Genomic DNA, 19914 nt, shown 5'->3' on the forward strand with positions numbered 1-19914 from the left:
GTTTTAGTCTGAGGTGCTCTGGGATATCGATATACAGATATCATAAAGGAATTTTTTTAAAAATGAAGTTATAGCTTGGAGCTAAAGAACTATCAAATTGTGGTAGTATTTGTCACCCTGGGACAGCTGAATGCGTGGAGAGTGTGAAGAAAGGAGGAGGAGAGGCCAAATGCAGTGTGCATATCAGCAATCCCAGCAACTCAGGAGGCTGAGGCAGGAGGATCACAACTCAGACCCTGTATCAAATTTTAAAAATAAAGTAAAAATTAAAAGGACTGGTAAAGTACCCCTGGCTTCAATCCCCCATACCACAAACATTTAAAAAAATAAATAAATAAGATGGAATAAAGATAAGTGAGCCACAGAGCTCTGCTAATACCAAAAGGGGGAACAAAATGTCAAAGAGCAGGAAGAGGTCTGTGATAATGACTGATCTAGAAATCGAGTAATTCCAGGGCTGTGAAATACACGCACCAGCTTGAACAATTTGGTAATCGATGACCTCATTGGGTGGGAGACACTATTCTAGATTATCACAGTTTGAAAAGTCTAAGGCAATAAGGAAGTGGAAACATTCAGGAAACGTGTTGGGAGGGGTGGTTATGTGACCCAGTTCTGGTCTATAGGTCATAGGTTGGTCCTAGGAGGCCTTCCAGAACAGATTTTTCTCTATATAAAAGGCATGGAATGAGGAGAGCCTGCAACTCCCTGTTTTTATGTGTGAGGATGTGATGCCTGTATCTGGGGCAGCCATCTTGTGACCAAGAGGAGAGACATTGGTGCACGGAGGTCAGCAAGCGAAAGGATAGATGAACTTGGTCCTTGGCACTCACTGAGCTGATGAACCAGCCCCACAACTACACACCTCCCAGCTTCTTTTTTATTTTTTTATTTTTTTTATTTTTTAGTTCTCGGCAGACACAACATCTTTGTTTGTATGTGGTGTTGAGGATCGAACCCGGGCCGCACGCATGCCAGGCGAGCGCGCTACCGCTTGAGCCACATCCCCAGCCTCCCAACTTCTTTTCAAGTAAGGAAAACAAATCCCTGCTGCGAGGTCACACTTACTTTATTTGAAAGTGATGAGCACATCACTCATGAGAGGTGAGAACAACGAACTTTCCTGTTGTTCCCAAGGTCCCTGGGGGTGACTCAGGGCATACAGGTCCATGGCTTTGTCCACACCCTAGGTAATAGACAGTCTGAAGCTACTTCCAAAAGAAAAAATAAAAATAAAAACTCAGATGAATAAAAACCCTGAACAGATTTTCCATCACCCCGAGGCCTGCGTCAGGCCCCAGGCCCGAAGTAGAAAGGACCCTCGGCTCCCTTCTCCTCTCTTCTGCCTCCTGCTTCTCCTTTTTCCATTCTTGCACCCAACTCTTTTCCCTACCAGCCCACTGGGTGCGTTTGACCCTTGGGTTGGGACGTGGGGATGGCCAATGTCAGGGTCATTCTTGCGTGGGGACTGCCATTCATGGGCACTGGTGCTCTGGCCCCAGAAGATGGGAGCTGACGTGGAGTGCTTCTGCAGGTTCTTAGGAGATGGCCACCCAGGGGATCCTCCCTGCGGCTCCTGGACCTGCAGGGAGGATGGGTGTTGTGTCCACCTCCAGCTCCCTCCTGCTGGACTCCTCCTTCCTTCAGCTATACCCCACCCTACTGGGCATGATCCAACTCACCCCACACAGCCTCTCTCCTGTGTGGCCCGTGTCAGCCCAGCAGGACACATGCAGCATCCTTGAGACTGTCCCTCTGCTTGGTGGCCACACAAGCTCTGGCTTTTTCACTTCCCTCCAGGCCCACCTCACCCCGACCTCATGGTGAGGGCGGCAGGACCCCCTCCTTTCAGGACCCCATCCCTGCCACCTCAGCAGAAATCCACAGAGAGAAAGAAAGTCAAGAATGCTTTCTCTCCCCTCCCCCAGTCCTTTTATGCTCTTTTTATTTTATTTTTTGAGGGACTGGGCATGGAACTCAGGGCCTGGTACATGCTGGGCAAATGCTCTGTCACTAAGCCTCCTCATGGCCCCCTTGAAGAGGGTGAGGGGTTCAAGGACCCCGGGGAGGTGTCAGTCACCCTCTGGACATCCTACCTTTGATGACTTCACTTCAGAATTTTGCATTTTGGAGTCTTGCTCAAAACTTGGATTTAACCACCCACCTTCCAAACGCCTCTCAGTGCGAAAAACAAATCTCTATTGTTTCAACTCAATAGTCTATTACCAGCCATGGAAGATGACTGAACGGCTTCGCCAAGCCAAGCTGGCTTTGTGACTCCCCTGGCACAGGAAGGCCAGAGCTGATCAACATGGCAGTCCTCCAACAACAGGAGATCATCCAGAGGAGACATGTATGCAGTGATGGAAAATCATGCAGCCACTTACAATGATACTTTGGAAGAACCCAAGTATAGGAACATTTTTAAAAGTACATGTTTTGTTTACTACGTGAAAAGACTCATAGGTAAACATATCAGCAAGGTAAAGGTCCAACTGGGTTGAGAAACAGAACCCTCACATGCTGCATATGCACAAAAAATAGCTGGACGGGTCCATGAGACACAGATACCAGTTGTGGGAGGTGCAGAGGGATCCAGGTGGGAGGGAGTGTGGCTTCTTGATTTTTCAACCATGGACCTATATTCCTTTTTCAAAAGACACTAGTTCTTTGTTTCTTTATTGTGTTTTGTCTGCTTGCTTGAAACTTTTGGAGGGAAAAGGATAATGGTTTCCTTTTTTTTTTCAGTTGCAGATGGCCACAGTACTTTATTTATTTATTTTTATGTGGTGCCGAGGATCAAACCCAGGGCCTCACATGTGCCAGGCGAGCACTCTACCACTGAGCTACCACGCCAGCCCCAATAATGGTAGAAGAATTAATAGAGAGTTTTGATTCCTTGCCCCTTTATACTTCTTTATAACATTTCCAAGTCATTTTGTAGTACTAAAATAACAGAAAAAAAAAAATCCACAAGAAAATTGCTCTTCCCAGCCTTGTTCCCTTCTAAAGTCATCAGTGGTTAGTGGGGCAGAGCAAGCTGGGGACCTATGGGGGAGGGGTCGGTGGCCTGCCGGGGTGCAGTGCTCAAGCAGCGTGACTGGAAGGAATCGGCACAGGACGGGGAAGGGGCCTCCCTTCGATGGCAGCAGAGCATGGATAAGCAGGGAGCGCGGGCTATCCACGCACTGGGCAATCTAGCCAGGGTGTCGGAGACCCCAGCAGAGTTGGGAGGGTGACCCAGTGGAGAGGCAGCCTGGGGTTGGGTGTTTGCACCCAAATACCACCATCCAGAACAGCTGTGGACAGCAGAGATACGACATATATGCTCAGAGGGTTGAGCAAATGGGTAAATACAGATGGTCCCCGACTTGAGATGGTTGACTGCTACTTTTTTGACCTTGACAATGGTGTTCAATAGACACAACACTTCAGAGTTTGAATTTGGGTCTTCCCCTGGGCTGGTGGCATGTGGTATGACATTTCTGATGCTGGGCAGCAGTGGCGAGCCACAGCTCTTGGTCACCCATGCGATCGCCAGGGGAACTCACCCATATTCCGCAGCGTGCTGTGCTACTAAGCATGGCATTCAACAGGTTTGGAGTATTAAAATGCATTTCGACATATGATATTTTCAACTCAGCGATGGGGTTATCTGGACAAGATCCCACATAAGTCAAGAAGCATTAGCGGATCAGAGAGAGAAGACGTCAGTGTTTTTGCTGCGGGAGAAAGGAGATACAAACATGGACAGAAAGAAAACGAATACGCTCTGAGGGTTGGTTGGTATCAGAGGGTGGCGTGCAGTCATGACTTTCAACACCCAGACAGGTGCAGAAGTAAGTGTAGATTTAAATGTGTATTTATATGAAAATATGTATAAACATGTAATAAAGATGTTGTCTTAGCCTCTTCCAGCTGCTATGAAAAACTGTAGATTGTGGGACTTAAATAACACTTTTTTTTCCTTTTGCAGTGCTGGGAACCAAACCAAGGGTCTCACCCATGCTAGGTCAGCAGTCTGCATGAGCCCCACTCCAGCTCAACAATGGGCATTTCTTTACCACGGTTCTGGAGGCTGGGAGGTCCGAGACGAAGGCACTGGCTAATTTGGTTCCTGGAGTGTAGATGGCCATCTCCTTCCTCACATGGCAGAGAAAAAGGGAGTATTCTGGTTTCTCTTCCTCTTCTTATAAGACTACTCACTCCATCAGGAATTCCCCACCCTAATGCCCCACTTTTCCACCACCTACCAAAGATCCCATCTCCCAATACCACCACACTGGAGGGAAGGGCTCCAACATGTGACTGTTAGGGGGACACTTTCAGTTCATAACAGATGTGCATCGATCATTACCTGGGTCTGCTGGGCAGGCCTAGGAGCCCTTCTGGGATGTTCCAATAGAAAGAGCAAAGCTGACACCAGACCTGGGCTTTGAAATACTGCTTTCCACTGAAAAGAACCGGGCTCCTTGCAGGGACCCTCAGCTCCAGGTCTCGGGTGGGGAAAGCCTGAAGCACCTTGGGCCAAAAGGATGGTCAAGGATTAACTGAGGAAAGGTCGCCAAACACTGCTTGAGTGAGTTCCCACTGGACAGCCAAGGTGTCAAGCCCTGAAGGACAGGGAAGAGGGAATGCCAGAGAAGAGCTGTCATTAAACCGAATAGTAACCGTGGATTGTAACCCTTCGAATAAAACAGGAAACCACAAGTCCACACTGATACAAGAAAATAAATGAGTAAATTCAGGATAAGAGGAGGAAAGGGAGGTACAAAGAACCTCTCCAGAGAATACTTTTGCAGGGGAAATTGCCTTTACAGTAAGGGTGCTGGGCAGACACCACCTTTGTTGGACAGATGAGATTGTGCTACTTCTATGGGACACAATGAGAAGGTGGCGTCACTTTTGTGATTCTGGCCCTAGATGGATAACTTGAATTAATTCTGAAGAAATATCAGATTGCGGGGGCATTATGCAAAATAACTGGCTTCTAACTTCAAAAGTGCCAATATCCTGACAGTCAAGGAAAGAGGGAACTGTTCAGATAGAAGGAGAGAAAAGAGATAACTAAACGCAAGTCATTCTAAACAGAATTCTTTTGTCGCAAAGGACATTCTCAGGACAACCAGTGAAACTTGAAGGTAGTCTGAGCACTGAGTGTCAGTAAGATATCTATTTAATTTCCCAATTTTGATGGCTGTCTTGTGGTTACATAGGAGACTGTTTTTATCTTTAGGAATTATACTCAAGTATTTATAGATGGGGCCTCAGATGAGCAACTTACTCCCCCAGAAGGATCAGGAAAAATATAATTCTTTGCATTGAATGTCCAAATTTTCTTTAATTCTGTGGTAATTTTAAAATTTAGAAAATTTGAAAAACTGATAAACTCCAATTACACATATAAATCAAACATCCCTAAATATAGTGCATATGATCATATATTACATATTGATCTTGTTTATACATTAATAGTGTCTAAATATATGATCTAGATAAATATATAGTCTTGGCACCCGGGAACAGACCTAGACTTCCTTGTGCCAAATGGGAGGTGTCAAGCCCTGAAGTTCAACGAGGTTATAAGGAGAGCAGGGCCAGGATAGCTCTATGACTGCAGCTGGAGGCCACACTCCTGTCCCCAACATCTAGCCATCCTATTCCAAGACAATGGCTTTCGAAATTCAGAAAGTCACAATTTTAATATTCTCTCCCATTGTTCACAGGACTCATTGAGATCTCATAAATGATACTATTTCAGGACCCCCCAAACACGTCCCAGACTGTCTGGTGTCCTAGTGTCCCTGGAAGTGGCCTGATGGTTTGCAGAAGGGGAGGCTCTGGTTCCTACTCCACCACCTCTGTGCCGCCTGGTCTTCAAGCGCACAAGGGGATGTGCCAGGGTGGGTGGGGACGAAGTGAGATAATAGGGAAGACCTCTAAGCAGATGGCAAATGACATGTTCTGTGCGTAGGAACCGTTTCTTATCACTTCAAAGTTCTTGGTAACTATGTCTCCTTGTTTTGATTCCAGCAATGTGGTCGCTGCTCTGATAAGAGTGATAAGTCGTAGGGTGACTATAGCTACCAAGGATGTCTTGTGTATTTCAAAGCAGCTACTAGAGAGGACTTGAATGTTTTCATCATGAAGAAATGATCATCAAGATGATGAATAGACTCATTCCCCCGATTTGATCATTGCACGACGTATACATGTATGAAAACATCACACTATACTCCATAAATATGTTCAATATGTGTCCACTAAAAATAAAATAAAACCTAAAAAGTGAAAAGCACCCAGAGCCGGTCTCGCTGGGCTCTGAGGTGTCTCTATTTTTAGCCAGGGTGGACCTTGAGCTTGTTCTATGAGACCTGTTTTCTATCCTTAGTGTTCCTTCTAGTTCAGCTGAGAGAGAATGGGAAGGGCAGGGTGACGTGGAGGTCAGTATCAGGGAAAGTGAAGCTGAAAGGAGACTGTTCCCAAGTGGAGGTGCTCTGCTAGAGACCTCTGTCCCTCTGCATTGGGAGGGGTTTGTGGTAGAAGGTTCAAGAACTGAATTCATATTAAGTCATATCTGCTGAATACCAACTATCTCAGTATGGCAGATAAAGAAGAAAGAGACGGTCCCAGCCCACCAAGTGCTAGCCCATTAGACATTGATTCTCACAGGAAATGGCTTCTGTGTGCACTGCGCCTCTGGAACGCCACCTCCGTGCCTGGCCCTGGGTGATGTCCTGGGAAGAGCCAGATGAGTAAGGTATGGCTCTAGACACAAGGAACTCACTGTCTCTCACAGGAGCAGACAGAAAGCAAACACTTCTCCATCACTAGGACAAAGGTACTGTGAGAGCCAGGAGGGGACACCCACAAGGGCTTCACAGAGGACAGCTGACCGGCCACAGGAGAAGTACGACTGCAGGCACTAGCGTGTCCCCCGAGTTGTTCAGTGGGCCAGGGCTGGAGCATGGGGACGGCTGAGGGCGCTGAGGCTGGAGCACTGGGCCGGCTCCAGTACCTCAAGGGCTGGCTCCAGTACCTTGTGGGCTGTGCCCCAGTTCAGACTTGACTCTGGGCAGTGGGAAGCCACTGAAGGGTTTAGGAATGGAACAAAGTAATCGGATTTTCATTTTAGAAAGATCATGTGGGAGGTCACATTGGGTTAGGGCAAAACAAGAGAGCATGGGACCATTTAGGTGGCTATTCCAACTGTCCTGGAGAGGAGCAATGGTGCCTCAAACCAAGGTAATGGCAGGTGGGACAGAGTGAGCAGGATAGGTTTGGGGTTTATTTGGAAGATAGAATTGACATGACTTGATGGTAAGATTTCTAGTTGAGTGGCTGAGTAGATGTCTGTGGAGTCTTTACTGGTAGGAGCTACAAATGAGATTTTAAGTAAAGGCAGAAAAAAAAAAAAGAGAGAGAGAGAGAGCCTTTTTTTAATTTTTTTTTTTTTTTTTTTTTTTTTTTTTTTTACTTTGAGGTGTTTTAAAAGATGTCTATGTAGAGATGAAGGGCAGATAATTGTAACTGTGGGTCTATGGCTCAAAAGAGAGGCAGGTACTCCTAGATGGTGGTGTTAGTCACAGATGATGGACAAATCCCGGGGAGTTTGTGCAGAGATGGCAAAATGGAGATTATGTAGCAAAGAGGGGTCAAGAGGTGGCAGGAGAACTAGAAGAGGAGTGTCAGGACAACATCCAAAGAGAGCAAAATGTTTCCAACACGAGGGGCATCGCAGTGACAAGGGATGTGAAATTTAAGACGCCTGGAAAAGTACACATTCAATAGGGAACGACAGATCATCAGTGACCCCACCAAGGATCCTTAGGGGAGTGTCTGGGGCTGATGCTGGTTTTTTTTTTTTTTTTTTTTTTTTTGGAGGGGGAATGGAAACTATTTCTTTAAGAAACAAGGTGAACTGGGGATGTAGCTTAATGGTAGAGCACTTGGTTAACATGCTCAAGGCCCTGGGTTCAAAAAAGAAAAGTGATAGTGCCTGGTGTGGTGGTGCATGTTTCTAATCCCAGCTGCTTGGGAGGCTGAGGCAGGAGGATGGGAAGTTTGAGGCCAGCCTTAGCAATTTAGCAAAACCCTGTTTCAAAAAAAAAAAATAAATAAATAAATAAATAAAAAGGACTGGGGATACAGTCCAGCGGTTGAGCACTCCTGGGTTCAATACTCAGCGCACCATCCCCCTCCCCCCAAAAGAAAGAAACATGCTGGTGAAGGGGAAGAGGGGGAGAGTAAACTTCCAATACAGCAAATTAACTTCTTGTATCTTTTCCTCTTTTTTTTTTTTTTTTTCCAGTTTAATGACACAGCCCGCCAGCCACGTGGACAGGGCTGAGCGGAGCCATCCACCATGGAAATATTTCTAGGTCTCCTCAGAGGCTCAGTGCCACAGCAGAGAGCCCTCCAGAGATCAGGGGTGGCTCTGTTTGGAAAGGGGAAGCAGTGATCCTTCTGATGTTCCTGTCCCTTTGGGCTTCAAATGAACAGCATGCAAATGAGCACCTGGCTCTGAGTCAGCAGTGAGTAACCCCTCTGCTCTGTGGGATGCTGGGCCTGTGGCACACAAGGCCTCCCTGGCTCCCCTGCAGCCAGGGGAGCTGCTCAAGTCAGCCTCTGTGCCCCGATCCTGGCCTTTGTGGGAGTCCCCCCTCCCAGACACAGCTCTTGGGTCAGAACAGCTGTTTGCTGCACCTGCCCAGGCTGGTGGGCTCAGTCGAGGAAAACTGCTTTACCTGCTTCCTACGGCCTGGGTCCTCCGTGTCATACAGCAGTTCAGAAACTTCGGTATTCATTTATTAGCCAAGTGTGATGGCGCACACCTGTAGTCCCAGCAACTTGGGAGGCTGAGGAAGGAGGATTGCAAGTTCAAGACCAACCTCAGCAACTTAGTAAGGACCTATCTCAAAATGAAAAATCGAATGGGCAGGGGATGTAGCACAGTGGTAAGCACCCCTGGGTTCAATCCCTAGTACCACTACTAAAAAAAAAAAAAAAAAAAAAAAATATATATATATATATATATATATATATATATATATATACATACATACATATATATATATATATATATCATTTATTAGGTGACCCTGCCTGTGAAACTGATTTATGCTAACTCAACTGTGACAAGGACATCCCTGAAAAGAAAAAGCAAATGTAGTTATTTACATTCAAATATATATAGCTGCCAAGGAGCTGAATTGCTCTGACCAGCTGGATAGCTCCTTCTGTTCCCAGGAGGGAGGGTCCCCAAAGGAAGCAAGACACACAGCCTACCGCTTGGCTTGGAGCCTGAGCAGAGTGGAGTACCAAACCAGCTCTGGGAACTGGTATCAGGAAGACCCTTGGCAGCTGCCAGGCAGGATTCCTGCCTCCAACAGGACAAGGACATACTGCCGCCTGCCGCCTAGCACACTCAGAAAGCCTGCCAGCTGCCTCATGACCTTCCAGCCTCCTCGTCTCCTTCCAGCCTTTCCTTTGAGAATACTTGCTGAATGACCCAATGGGTCTCTTCCATTCCTTCTCCACACAGGTTTTCATTGACTTTCTTAGATGACTGTTCCTTGCTGACGGCGGGGAAACCCTACACATTCCAGGAAGCTACCCTGCAACAATTGCCAGAGTAACGTCTGGGGAAGGCCTCCTCCTTGTGAGTCCAGGCCCGTGTTGGGGTTCCTGCTGGCTTGAGCCACTGGGCATGGGCGTTTGTGTTCTGCCGAAGGCCTGTTTGGGGGTCTGTCTTATAGGTCACTGTTCTGTGGAGCTACAGGGCCTGGGTTTTAAGCCACAGGGATGTATAATTTTAGAAGAGAAGTCAAAACCATTTTGGGAGAGGAAACAGCAGGTGGAAAGTTGGGTTAGCGCCACTGCTATGATGTGGGTGGTTCAGAATCAGAGAAGGATCCAAGCCTGGGGCAGAATTCTTTTTTTTTTTTTTTTTTAAAGCAAAAGGAGCCAGGCGTGATGGCACATGCCTGTAATCCCTGTGGCTCTGGAGGCTGAGACAGGAGAATCGTGAGTTCAAAGCCAGCCTCAGCAAAAGTGAGGCGCTCAGCAACTCAGTGGGACCCCGTCTCTAAATAAAATACAAAATAGGGCTGGGGATGTGGCTCAGTGGTTGAGTGCCCCTGAGTTCAATCCCCGGTACCAAAAAAAAAAAAAAAAAGCAAAAGGAGTCCCTAACTCCTAGTACTTCCCTCTTCCTACTATTCTATAACTTATTTTTAAGTAGAAGAAGGAAAACCAAAAATCCAATTCCCAGTGCCTAGGCCAGAGTAGAGTAACCACCAACAGAACAGCTGTTAACACGGCTGACGCTGGTTCCTGTTAACTGCTTGAGTCAAGTTAAAGGCCTGGCAGGGAATAAATTCTGGCTGGCTTAGCAAGAAGAGAAATTTCAGAGGTAGCCACCACAGATGGTAGCAGATGTCATGGAGCTCTGAGCAGAATCCGCCAGGGACTCCACTGTCTCAGTTAAGCAAAAAAGCCAAGAAATATCCAGCCAAGCCAACTGCCAATTACATAGCCCAAGAATCCCAGAAGCCAGGAAGGGTATAAAAGTTTCTTTAATTAAAATCTTCACTGCTTCATCCATAAATCTGTCAGCCATAGCTCTTCAAAGATCTAGTATGTCAGTTCAAATATCTTTGCCTGGCCCAGTGTGGCCAGCAGAAAGTACAAATGTACCGTTTGTAACTACAGTATTGACTGCTGTAGTTGTAGGACTCAAGTAATTCCTTCTAGATCCCAGGATAGTTATCTGCCTCGTGGGTGCTGGGAGCTACTTGAGAAGCTATTTACTCACTTCCTTCTATTACAGGGCAGGGTAGTGGTTACCAGTGTGGGCTTGAGTCACACAAGCTTGGGGCTGAATAAACAGCTCCACCGTTACCCAGTTACTTAAGCATCCGAACCCCATTTTCGTTATACTTTAAGCAGGGATAATAGTGCCTATCTTACTTGGAGGTTGAGATGATCACATTTGATATTGCATGTAAAGTAACAGTGCATGGTACCTGGGAATGCTCAAAGAATGTTAGGTGGCATTCCGTATCTACAAATGCTAGAAGGGTACTGTTTGGTATTGCCATGATCCTTATGTATGCCACAAATTTCTCTATCTCATGGCCACACTTATTAGCAGGCAACTCTCTATGTAGATGTGCAGATAATCTGTACCAACTCATAAAAAAAGTTATTATGAGATGCTGTTAGACTTTGTTACCTTGTCAAATTGTGATTATGGACACTCTCAGATGTCCAAGGTAAGTTTTTCTCTTATATTAGGAATCCATGTATTACTCAAAATTGGAAAGCACTGCTTTATTCTAAAGCACTATCTTTCATTATTAGCTAGAAATCAACTACTAAACCCCGCTGCCCCCAACCCCAAGGGAAACCCAGACTTGATGTTTTCCCCCAAAGCAACATTTGGGAGTATGCTGGGCTCGACACACATACACAGCCAATCCAATCACTTCTATTTTCTGAATTTGCATCTTCAGGCATCAAATGACAATAGTGTCAAAATAACAGTTGTGTCCCATATGATTTCCAAAGATTCAAATATGCTCTATTTTCCAGGGCAGGGAATGGGCCAATGTCATTAAGAATGTTTCTGTCATACGAGAGTTTAGTTATTTTGTTTGTACACAGTGGGTGATTGATGGAGAAAACTGCTCAGGACGTCGACTTGCCTGGAAACAGAGGGCTAAAAAGGCAGGATGGTGAGCAGGCAAAGGCACAGAGCCCGGAAGCCCCGCTTCACTGGCCATACCTTGGGGAAAGTGTGTTGGAGCTCCAATCATCCAGATAACGGTGACAACCTTAGACTGGTCCAGTTGAGTTCACACGCCATAAAATAAAGGTGCTTTGTAAAAACCAAAGTGGTACAAACAAGAACCCCACTGGTGACCTGCTCATTCTTGCCCTGCCTGGCCATGGGCCACCTGAGCCAGCACTGTCTGCATCCTTCTTCCCTCCCCCATCCCTGCTCATGAGCTCTGCATAGTGCTCACCAGCACTTCCCCTTTCCACAGCCTAGGACTTGTTTCCTAGTATTCCAAGTCTGACTATGAATAACCACCATCTTTCCCTTATCCCTGGGCTCAAGAAATGGACCATACATACGTTACATCTTGCCAATGTCTATGGAACAGAAGACTTAAAATTAGTTTAAAAACTGATTGGGGAGGACAGGGGTTAGGAATGAATAGACAGAGCACAGAGAATTGTTAAGGCAGTGAAGCTATTCTATATGATGCCATTATACATCTGTCCAAAGCCACAGAACCTGCAACACCAAGGTGAACTCCAACAAAGTCATGGACTTTGGTTGGCTATGTGTGGATACTGGTTCATGGATTGTAACAATGTACTACTCTGGTAAGGAATGTTGATAATGGGGAAAGCTATGCCTATGTGGGGGTAGGAGATAGAAATCTGTACCTTTTGCTGGATTTTGCTACAAACCTAAAACTGCCTTAAAAAATAAAGTACATTATAACTGATTTTATACACACATACGCATTTGGTACTAAGATAAACCCGGACAAATGTGAAAATTTAAGAAAGCTAACTCTTTATTTAACACCAAAGCTAATGTCAAATGTTTATTTAAAAAAATAATGGCACCTGCTTTGAATTCATTGATGACACCACCATGGGGTGGAGATCTACAGAGAAATTACAATTGTAGGCTGACGTGAAACTATGTAGTATTTCACAAAATGGAAATTCACAAACATCACAATCAACATTTCCAGTTTCTACTTTCAAAGCCGCTAAGTACTGCCTAAATGCATCTTAAACAGCACATTTTGTTGAAACATTTCTCTTAGGACAAACATGGCAGACATGCTTTAAATAAATTAAAACTGCAACACATAAATCATTCCTAGAACAATCAAGGTACATTACTTTCCAGCTGTTTATAAACGGAATTGTATTGACTTCAGAAAACCGTAGGTTACTTCTACCTCTACCTTAGGGGTTACCAAGCTCCTGTTACCTGGAATTTTTTAAAGCTTCTTACTCACTTTTGTTGTGAATAGGCCAATCTTATTGTTTTCAGATTTATCTTTTAGAGACTCACTCCCTTCTAGTGTGTGTGCTTGGCCTTCTTACCTCTCCAGATAAGCCTGAAATTTGAAACAATGCCATGTCTTCACAACCCCAGCCCACTCCTCAAAATTAAAGGAACAAGCAAAATGCATGTTGTTTAATCACACATGTTCAGATTAGTATTTAAGTTGTTTCAAACCAATACAACTCTATCTGCATTTAATGTAAAAAAAAAAAAAAAACCGTTCCCATTCAATGCAAAATAATTTGGTATTTAAAATTCAACCGAAAAGGACACATGTAATTAGTTGCCTGAGGGAAACTAGTTCCTTCTGTATTATTGAACCTATAATTAAACCTGATATGCTAGGAAAGTGACAGGGCAATAAATACACACGGGGGCAAAATCTAAATGAAAGTAAGACTGACAAGGCAGGAGGAGGGCTGAAGCCAGGAGAATGCTGATCCACAGGATAATTACCAAGCATCTCCCGCCAAAGTGAAAGGGGTGTTTCAGAAGATTCCACCCTATCAGTAGGCTGTAGGGATCATGCCGGCCAGAAATGTGGGATGACGCCTGTGTCTGCTGTCCAAAATCAGCCCTGGAGTGCTTTAGGTGCTGCTTCACTCTGTGTGTGTGTGTGTGTGTGTGTGTGTGTGTGTGTGTGTGTATGTTTTTTTTTTTTTGTTTCAAGAAAAGGTTTTGTTCTGGCATAATCATACCCTCAAAGAGGAGCTGAAGTAATTCAAAACCCACAAGAATTTTTAAAGTTTTTGTCTTTAATGAACCATCATTATCCTAGTTATCATGATGATAATAGGTCACTGAACAACCTGCCGCTAGAATCCCGCATTTTAAATGGCTCACTAAGGCTTATGCAGTGACAAGGTACTTCACCCAGCCAACAACTGGTGTTCGTCTTCAGACAGGCACAGGATTCTTACTGCCAAGGAAAGGTGCAAACAAGGGGCCAGTTGACTTAAATGTCAATTAAATCTCCGATTCCAGAATATGTCACAGCTATATCACTATTTTTTAACTGTATATTTATAAGATGTTATTTAATTAAGAGAACAAACAATAAGAGGTATGTTCCTTAAGAGGAGAATAAACCGGAGAGTATGGAAAAGCATGTGAGAAAAAAGCTTCATGAACTTTCCACGAGACGTTAAAATAAATGTGCATGTAGGCAGAGCATATCCAAGTGAAAACAAGGTTATTTGACACTTAATGAGAGTCAATGGAAATATAAATTTTTAAAAGGAATTCACGATCAAGTCAGATGATTTAGGCCCTCCACTATTTCCAAATGGAGCCAGTTCTAGGAGGTTCTGTTAATGGCTACAGACTGGAGGGGGCAGAGCGTGCTGCTTCTCATTTTCTTCTCTCCTCTCTTTGGGGAGAAGGCACACAGATTCTAGGTCTGAGATGTGTCAGTCACAGCAAGGGGCTGGGAGAGAGCGGTGTGTGCCTGGGTCCTTCCAGAGCTCTCAGCCTCAAAATAGAAATCCCACTCATTCCCTCTGAACTACCAGCAGCATCGACACCCATCCCACCACTGGCATGTCCAAAGAACCCCTCAGAAAGATCCCCAAGCAGTAAGATGAGCTCAGCTCCACTTAAGGATGAAGGCTGATGCAAGCACACCATTCTTTCTCCTTCCCTGCTCTGGACCCAGAACCCTTGTCTGTCTACTGGATTCAATGGATCACAGTGTATACAGTCAGCTTGGGAGCCCTGGGGGCGTCTGGCACAGAGAGGGGACATAACCGTGCGGTGGGGTGGGACTAGTAAACTCCCTTGTCTCCGATTACAAAATACTTTATAACCAAAGATTTCATGAAACAATGTTTATTGTTTTAAAAAAGCTTCAGTCTGGAATCTGGGATTACGGTTGAACAGTTTGTGAATTTACTAAAAACTACTGAATCTTACATTTAAAAAAATAGATAGGTTGAGTCGTGTCTCACGCACACGTGCTAGACTTTGTAGTAAATGCTCAACTCTTCCATTCTTTCATACCATGGCACTGTCACATTTTTTCCAGGAGATTTCCCTAAAAACAATTGTTAGCAAAATATTGCACTTTATTTAAATCCAGGAGAGCTGACGTCTTCTGGAAGAAAATCGACATTAATCTGCATCTTTACACCGGCCTTGGGAAGGTGGGGTGGTTACTGGGGGAGGAGGAGAGGCTGAATAGCAGTTCTCATTAAAATCGCCTATGTCTTCCTTTTTGTTTTACAGAGAAACAGATTTAAAAAGAAAGTATTATCTGAGCTGAAGATAGAATCCTCCAAACAGGACGAAGATATTAACTTGTGAATTTTTTCCTTCAGTGGCAGGGTAGCAATCTATTACCTTGGAACTTTTCTCAGTGAGATCCTAAGAGACAGATGGCAATCTTGGCTCAAATTCTAGATTTAATTTATTCTATTCTTGCTGGCCTTTCACATCCTTAAAAGGACCCTCTCAATCTCCATCCAGGTGAATGGCTTCCACTCATCTGGTCACAATCCAAATAGACCAAATGTCATATCTTCCTCATGCTTTCAGTTTCAGTGCTCCTACCTCAGTAGATGTTAGCTTTGCAAACTACAATTTTGCTGTCCTTCTTCAAGAAAACACCCTGCAACACAAGCATCATTTGATTTTACTTCCTGAGTAAGTATCGCCATCTTCACAGACCTGAGTAAAACCAATCCCACAAAAATCCCTTCCTCAAAGGGGATTTGTCACAATTAAGATTTGCCAAAACACAAAACTCTGGAGTGGTTTTCACAGGGCCCAGAATTAACAAAGCCAGTTTGTTGAGGAAATGGAAATATTTCTGCATACTCCAAAGGTTATTTGCTAAGGAATTAAGACAAAATCAGGTGGTGGTTCCCTGGGAATAACCCTAGTGTCTTACCATTTAAAGTGCAACAAAACTTGTAAGATAGACTGGTTGGATAAACAGGTGTAAGATTTCCACATTATGAGGTCATGTATGATTGCCTACTGAACACTGAGTACATAGGGACATATGCTCATCTGTGCCAAGTGGGACAGATTATACAGAGATTTGTTATACCTCCACAGGCCACAAGTGTTCAGCATTGCCAATGCCTATATTTCTTCTTCTCCTCAAATCATGTCATATCCTTGCTGTTTACAGGACACCACAACCACCGCAAAGCTCAACTGTGACAAAAGATTTAAGGGAAAATAGAGACGGAGGCCCCTTTTCTAATAATGCCAAGGGCTCAAGAAATAGGGGTTCACCATGCTGGGCTCGTCAGGTGGGCAGGGAATCTGGTCTGATTAAGGCAGTGAGCAATGTGGGGAGAGCTCTGAAACAGATTCATGGTAACCAAGTACAGGGACTGAGTTGGCAACTGCTACCGAATTAAGAGAATTGTAGTTATTTACACCACACAGTTCCAGTCCTTATAATCTTCAGTCGGCACAACTGTTCATTTAAAAATTTGGTAGTTTGCACAGTTTTCATTAAAATAAAAATTTGGAAAACGTGAAGGCAGGAACCAGTGGCTTCATCTTGGTATTATTATCCTTTCTATGGCACACAGAATATGGTCCCAGTTTTTGCAGAATATTGCAAGAATCGTCACAGCAAAGAAGGTGCCAAGAATGTGGAAGCGGCTCTTCATCATGGGTGAGACGAACTTGGCGATGGTGGACACGCACACCAGGATGACAGTCATGAAGGCCAGGACCACGTTGATGCACTTCCCCAGGAGCACCCTGGCGTTCACCGCGTCTGTCTGCAGGGTTTGCTGCTCTTGCTGGTGGAGCTCCAGCTTAGAAATGCGAGTCTGGCAGGATTCCAAGGCTTCCTGTGGGCAAGAGGACAGCGAGGATCAAACGCTGCTGAGATCATGAGCAAAACGTGTGCGCACATGCAGACGTGCACACCCCAGCTCAGAACCTCTTAATGCCTGGGATGCCTCAAATCCCCACACCAACAATGAGGACGATGACAGACAAAGCCGAAAAACAAGAATCCCAAGGATTGTTTTATCCTGCTTTTCATGCATTGAATGAGCATGTGCATACAACCAGAAAACACCATAAATGAAGAACTGTGGTTAAGTTTTTGGACTACATCTGTATTTGAAGTAAAATGATTTGAAATTTGGCATCTGTTGGTATCATCAGGGACAAACCAGGGGTGGGAGGGGACTGCATTTTGTGATGGCAGACTGCTTCATTTCTGGCACCTGCGATCCCCCACGGCTAGTTCTCACGTCCACTGCTTAGTCTATACAGTGACTTTGGAGAAAAGTGGCAGGAGGGCGGCAGAAGGAGGCAGGCAGGCAGGACGGAGAGCGGGGCAGCTCTGCTCCCACCGGCTCTCTGAATGCTGTGCTCCTCAGGCCACCACCCCAAGCAACCTTCCTAGATGTTGTGCATTCCAAGTTCCAATATCTAAGACACAAGGACTCTGAGTGCACCTCCAGCTGGCAGTCCCCTCCGACACTGTCAGCTCCATCAGAGCTTCCTGAAAGCTCCTCCAATGCGACAAGTCAAGGTGCATTCATATACTGCACCTGCCCAGTGCCTGCACTCAACCCTCCCCTCCAGCACTTCTTCTCAGACTGTGAGGCACCATGATCCTCACACCAGAAGCTTGAGAGGCACCCCAACACCCTCTCATCTAATCCATTACCTGCTCCATCAATGAAACATCCATGTCTATCTCAATAGTCCATCTCTCTCCACCCAATCTATGTCACCAGGATCTCCCACCTGCAATGACTATATACAAATCTCCCCACATACACTCTCGTTTCCCAACCCCATGAATCTATCTTCCTTGTATCAGCCCAAGTGATCTCCTGAAGATGCATATCTGTGACCTAATACCATTCAAATCTTCACCACAGGCCTTGGGCATCTACGTGCACGGCCAGGTTTGGTCACCCCCTCCTGCCTCACTTAATGCCAGTCACCCCGCCTCCCCATGCTCTGGGCAAACTGGCTTTTCCCAAGTTCTGAAAAGGAGCATACACTTAACATCCGGGCCTTTATAAAATCTGTACACTCTGCTTGTAGTATGTGTCTTCCCAACTCCTACCTCTCTCTACTTGTTGATCTCCCACTGGTCTTTTAGGTCACACCTTGAATGTCACATCCTGAGGGGAGATGTCCCTCCAACCAGGGACATGAGCTGCATGCAGACAGGGCCTAGGCCTACCACTCCAGCACAGAGCCAGTGCTCCACACAGCATGTCACCTGCTACGCACTGGCTGAATATAAAAACCCTGGGTGCCAGGAACAGAATGTGGGGTTCAGGAGAGAAAAGCCAGTGAGTCCCTTGGGAGAAAAGGAGGTCACTATAGAGTAAGGCCCTTTTAGTTCATTAGCCTGATGTCTACATCATTTGCCAGTATCTTTATGCGATCAAAATAGTCATCTTTGCAGGTTTTAAGCAAGCATAATGGCTTCAACGTTGATTTGCTTTTCTTCTGCTGAATATACGCTATGGGCTAAAGAACAGGGTTCTGTTACTATAGTAACTTTCATCATACTAGGCTACCAACCAAAAGGATAAAACTTCCTCAGATCTTCACATGCTAAACAGTGCTGGCTTTCCGCAGTAGCAGGCACATGCCCAAGAAGCAGGCATGCTTTCCAACAGCAGGCCCAAGGCTTCCCGCACTACAGACATGGTATAAAAAAGGTGACAGAATGAGGCAGGAAAAAAAAAAAAAATCAAAATTTCAGGCACAATCATTCATCTTTGACTGGGTTGATTAACTGCTTGTACAAATGAATTTTAGAATTGCCTGGAACCACTGTCAATTTTTTTTTTTTTAAACTAAAAGAAAACCCCAGAAAATTAAGTAGTGAATTGCAAGGAATTTTGATTACAGGATCTAGAGATATTAAGCCCCACAATTTTTAGTATTTCTTTGGATCCAGTATTAAACTTACTGGGGATGAGAACACAGGGGTTATCTTTAGATAGTCTTAATTGGGAATTCAGGGCTAAAAGGACGGGGGGACTCTCAATTGCTTAAAACAACAAAACACTGTGTCCCTGAAGGCAACAGCCACCCTCATCCATCCCAGCTCATCCCTGTTACACGCCTGCTTAGAAGAACCGGGGAAACAGGAAGAGGTGAAGTTGGCAGGCCCACCTGCTGCAAGCCCTGAGGACTGTGGCTACTCAACAAGAAAATAAAGTCAGCCAGACGTCTATGCTTTAAATGTATCATCCGGTTTGATCTTCTTGGCCTTTTCAAATATAGCTCATTAATATTTCAATTTTATAGAAGAGGAAACTGAGGCACAGAACATTAACATCAGGGTCACACAGAGAGTAAACAGTGGAGCCGGGATTTGGCGTCCTGCAGTTATTTACACAGGTGTTCTTTTTACAATTTCAAGCTAGAGCTGAAAACCAGAAAATGCTGAAATAAACGCTTCTGAATATCTCAATTCCCTTTGTGAAGTCCCTACTTTCATCTTTACCACTAGAATGTTTCTTAGAAAAGAGAACAACCTTAACTCAAACCATCCCCTAAACAAGAAAACTGAATGTGCAAGATACAACCCGGTGACACTCCAGGCATGTTCTAAAATAGAATGACCTAGTGAATGACTATATCGTCCACTAAGCAACATTTAACACTTAAAATGGGTTCAGGCTTCTCAAACCAGTGGGTGGTGAAGGTGTCTCCTAACCTAGGGAAGAGCCAGCAATCCCCCACGTGTCTTTGGCACTGTGCTCTCTGATGCTTTGGTTACCAGAACAGCAGACATCTGGGACTGCACAGGCTCAGCCCTCCTCACAGGGTAGAATAAAACCTGTGCAGTTGAAACTGCAGCTCAC

At 45.0% G+C, this 19914-nt stretch overlaps 1 protein-coding gene across 3 annotated transcripts in view; it reads right to left on the reverse strand.

Annotated features, from left to right (window-relative positions):
* Positions 1–12571: 12571 nt before the first annotated feature.
* Tmcc3 (transmembrane and coiled-coil domain family 3) overlaps positions 12572–19914 on the reverse strand; it is a 69966-nt gene continuing 62623 nt past the window's right edge. For all 3 annotated transcript variants that reach the window (XM_076854955.1, XM_076854956.1, XM_076854958.1), the window contains exon 4: positions 12572–16911. In XM_076854955.1, coding sequence (XP_076711070.1) covers positions 16609–16911 — 303 coding nt within the window. In that variant the 3' untranslated portion in view covers positions 12572–16608. The remainder of the gene's footprint in view (positions 16912–19914) is intronic.

The sequence above is a fragment of the Callospermophilus lateralis genome, chromosome 4 (genome assembly GCF_048772815.1).
Source record: "Callospermophilus lateralis isolate mCalLat2 chromosome 4, mCalLat2.hap1, whole genome shotgun sequence".
NCBI lineage: Eukaryota > Metazoa > Chordata > Mammalia > Rodentia > Sciuridae > Callospermophilus > Callospermophilus lateralis.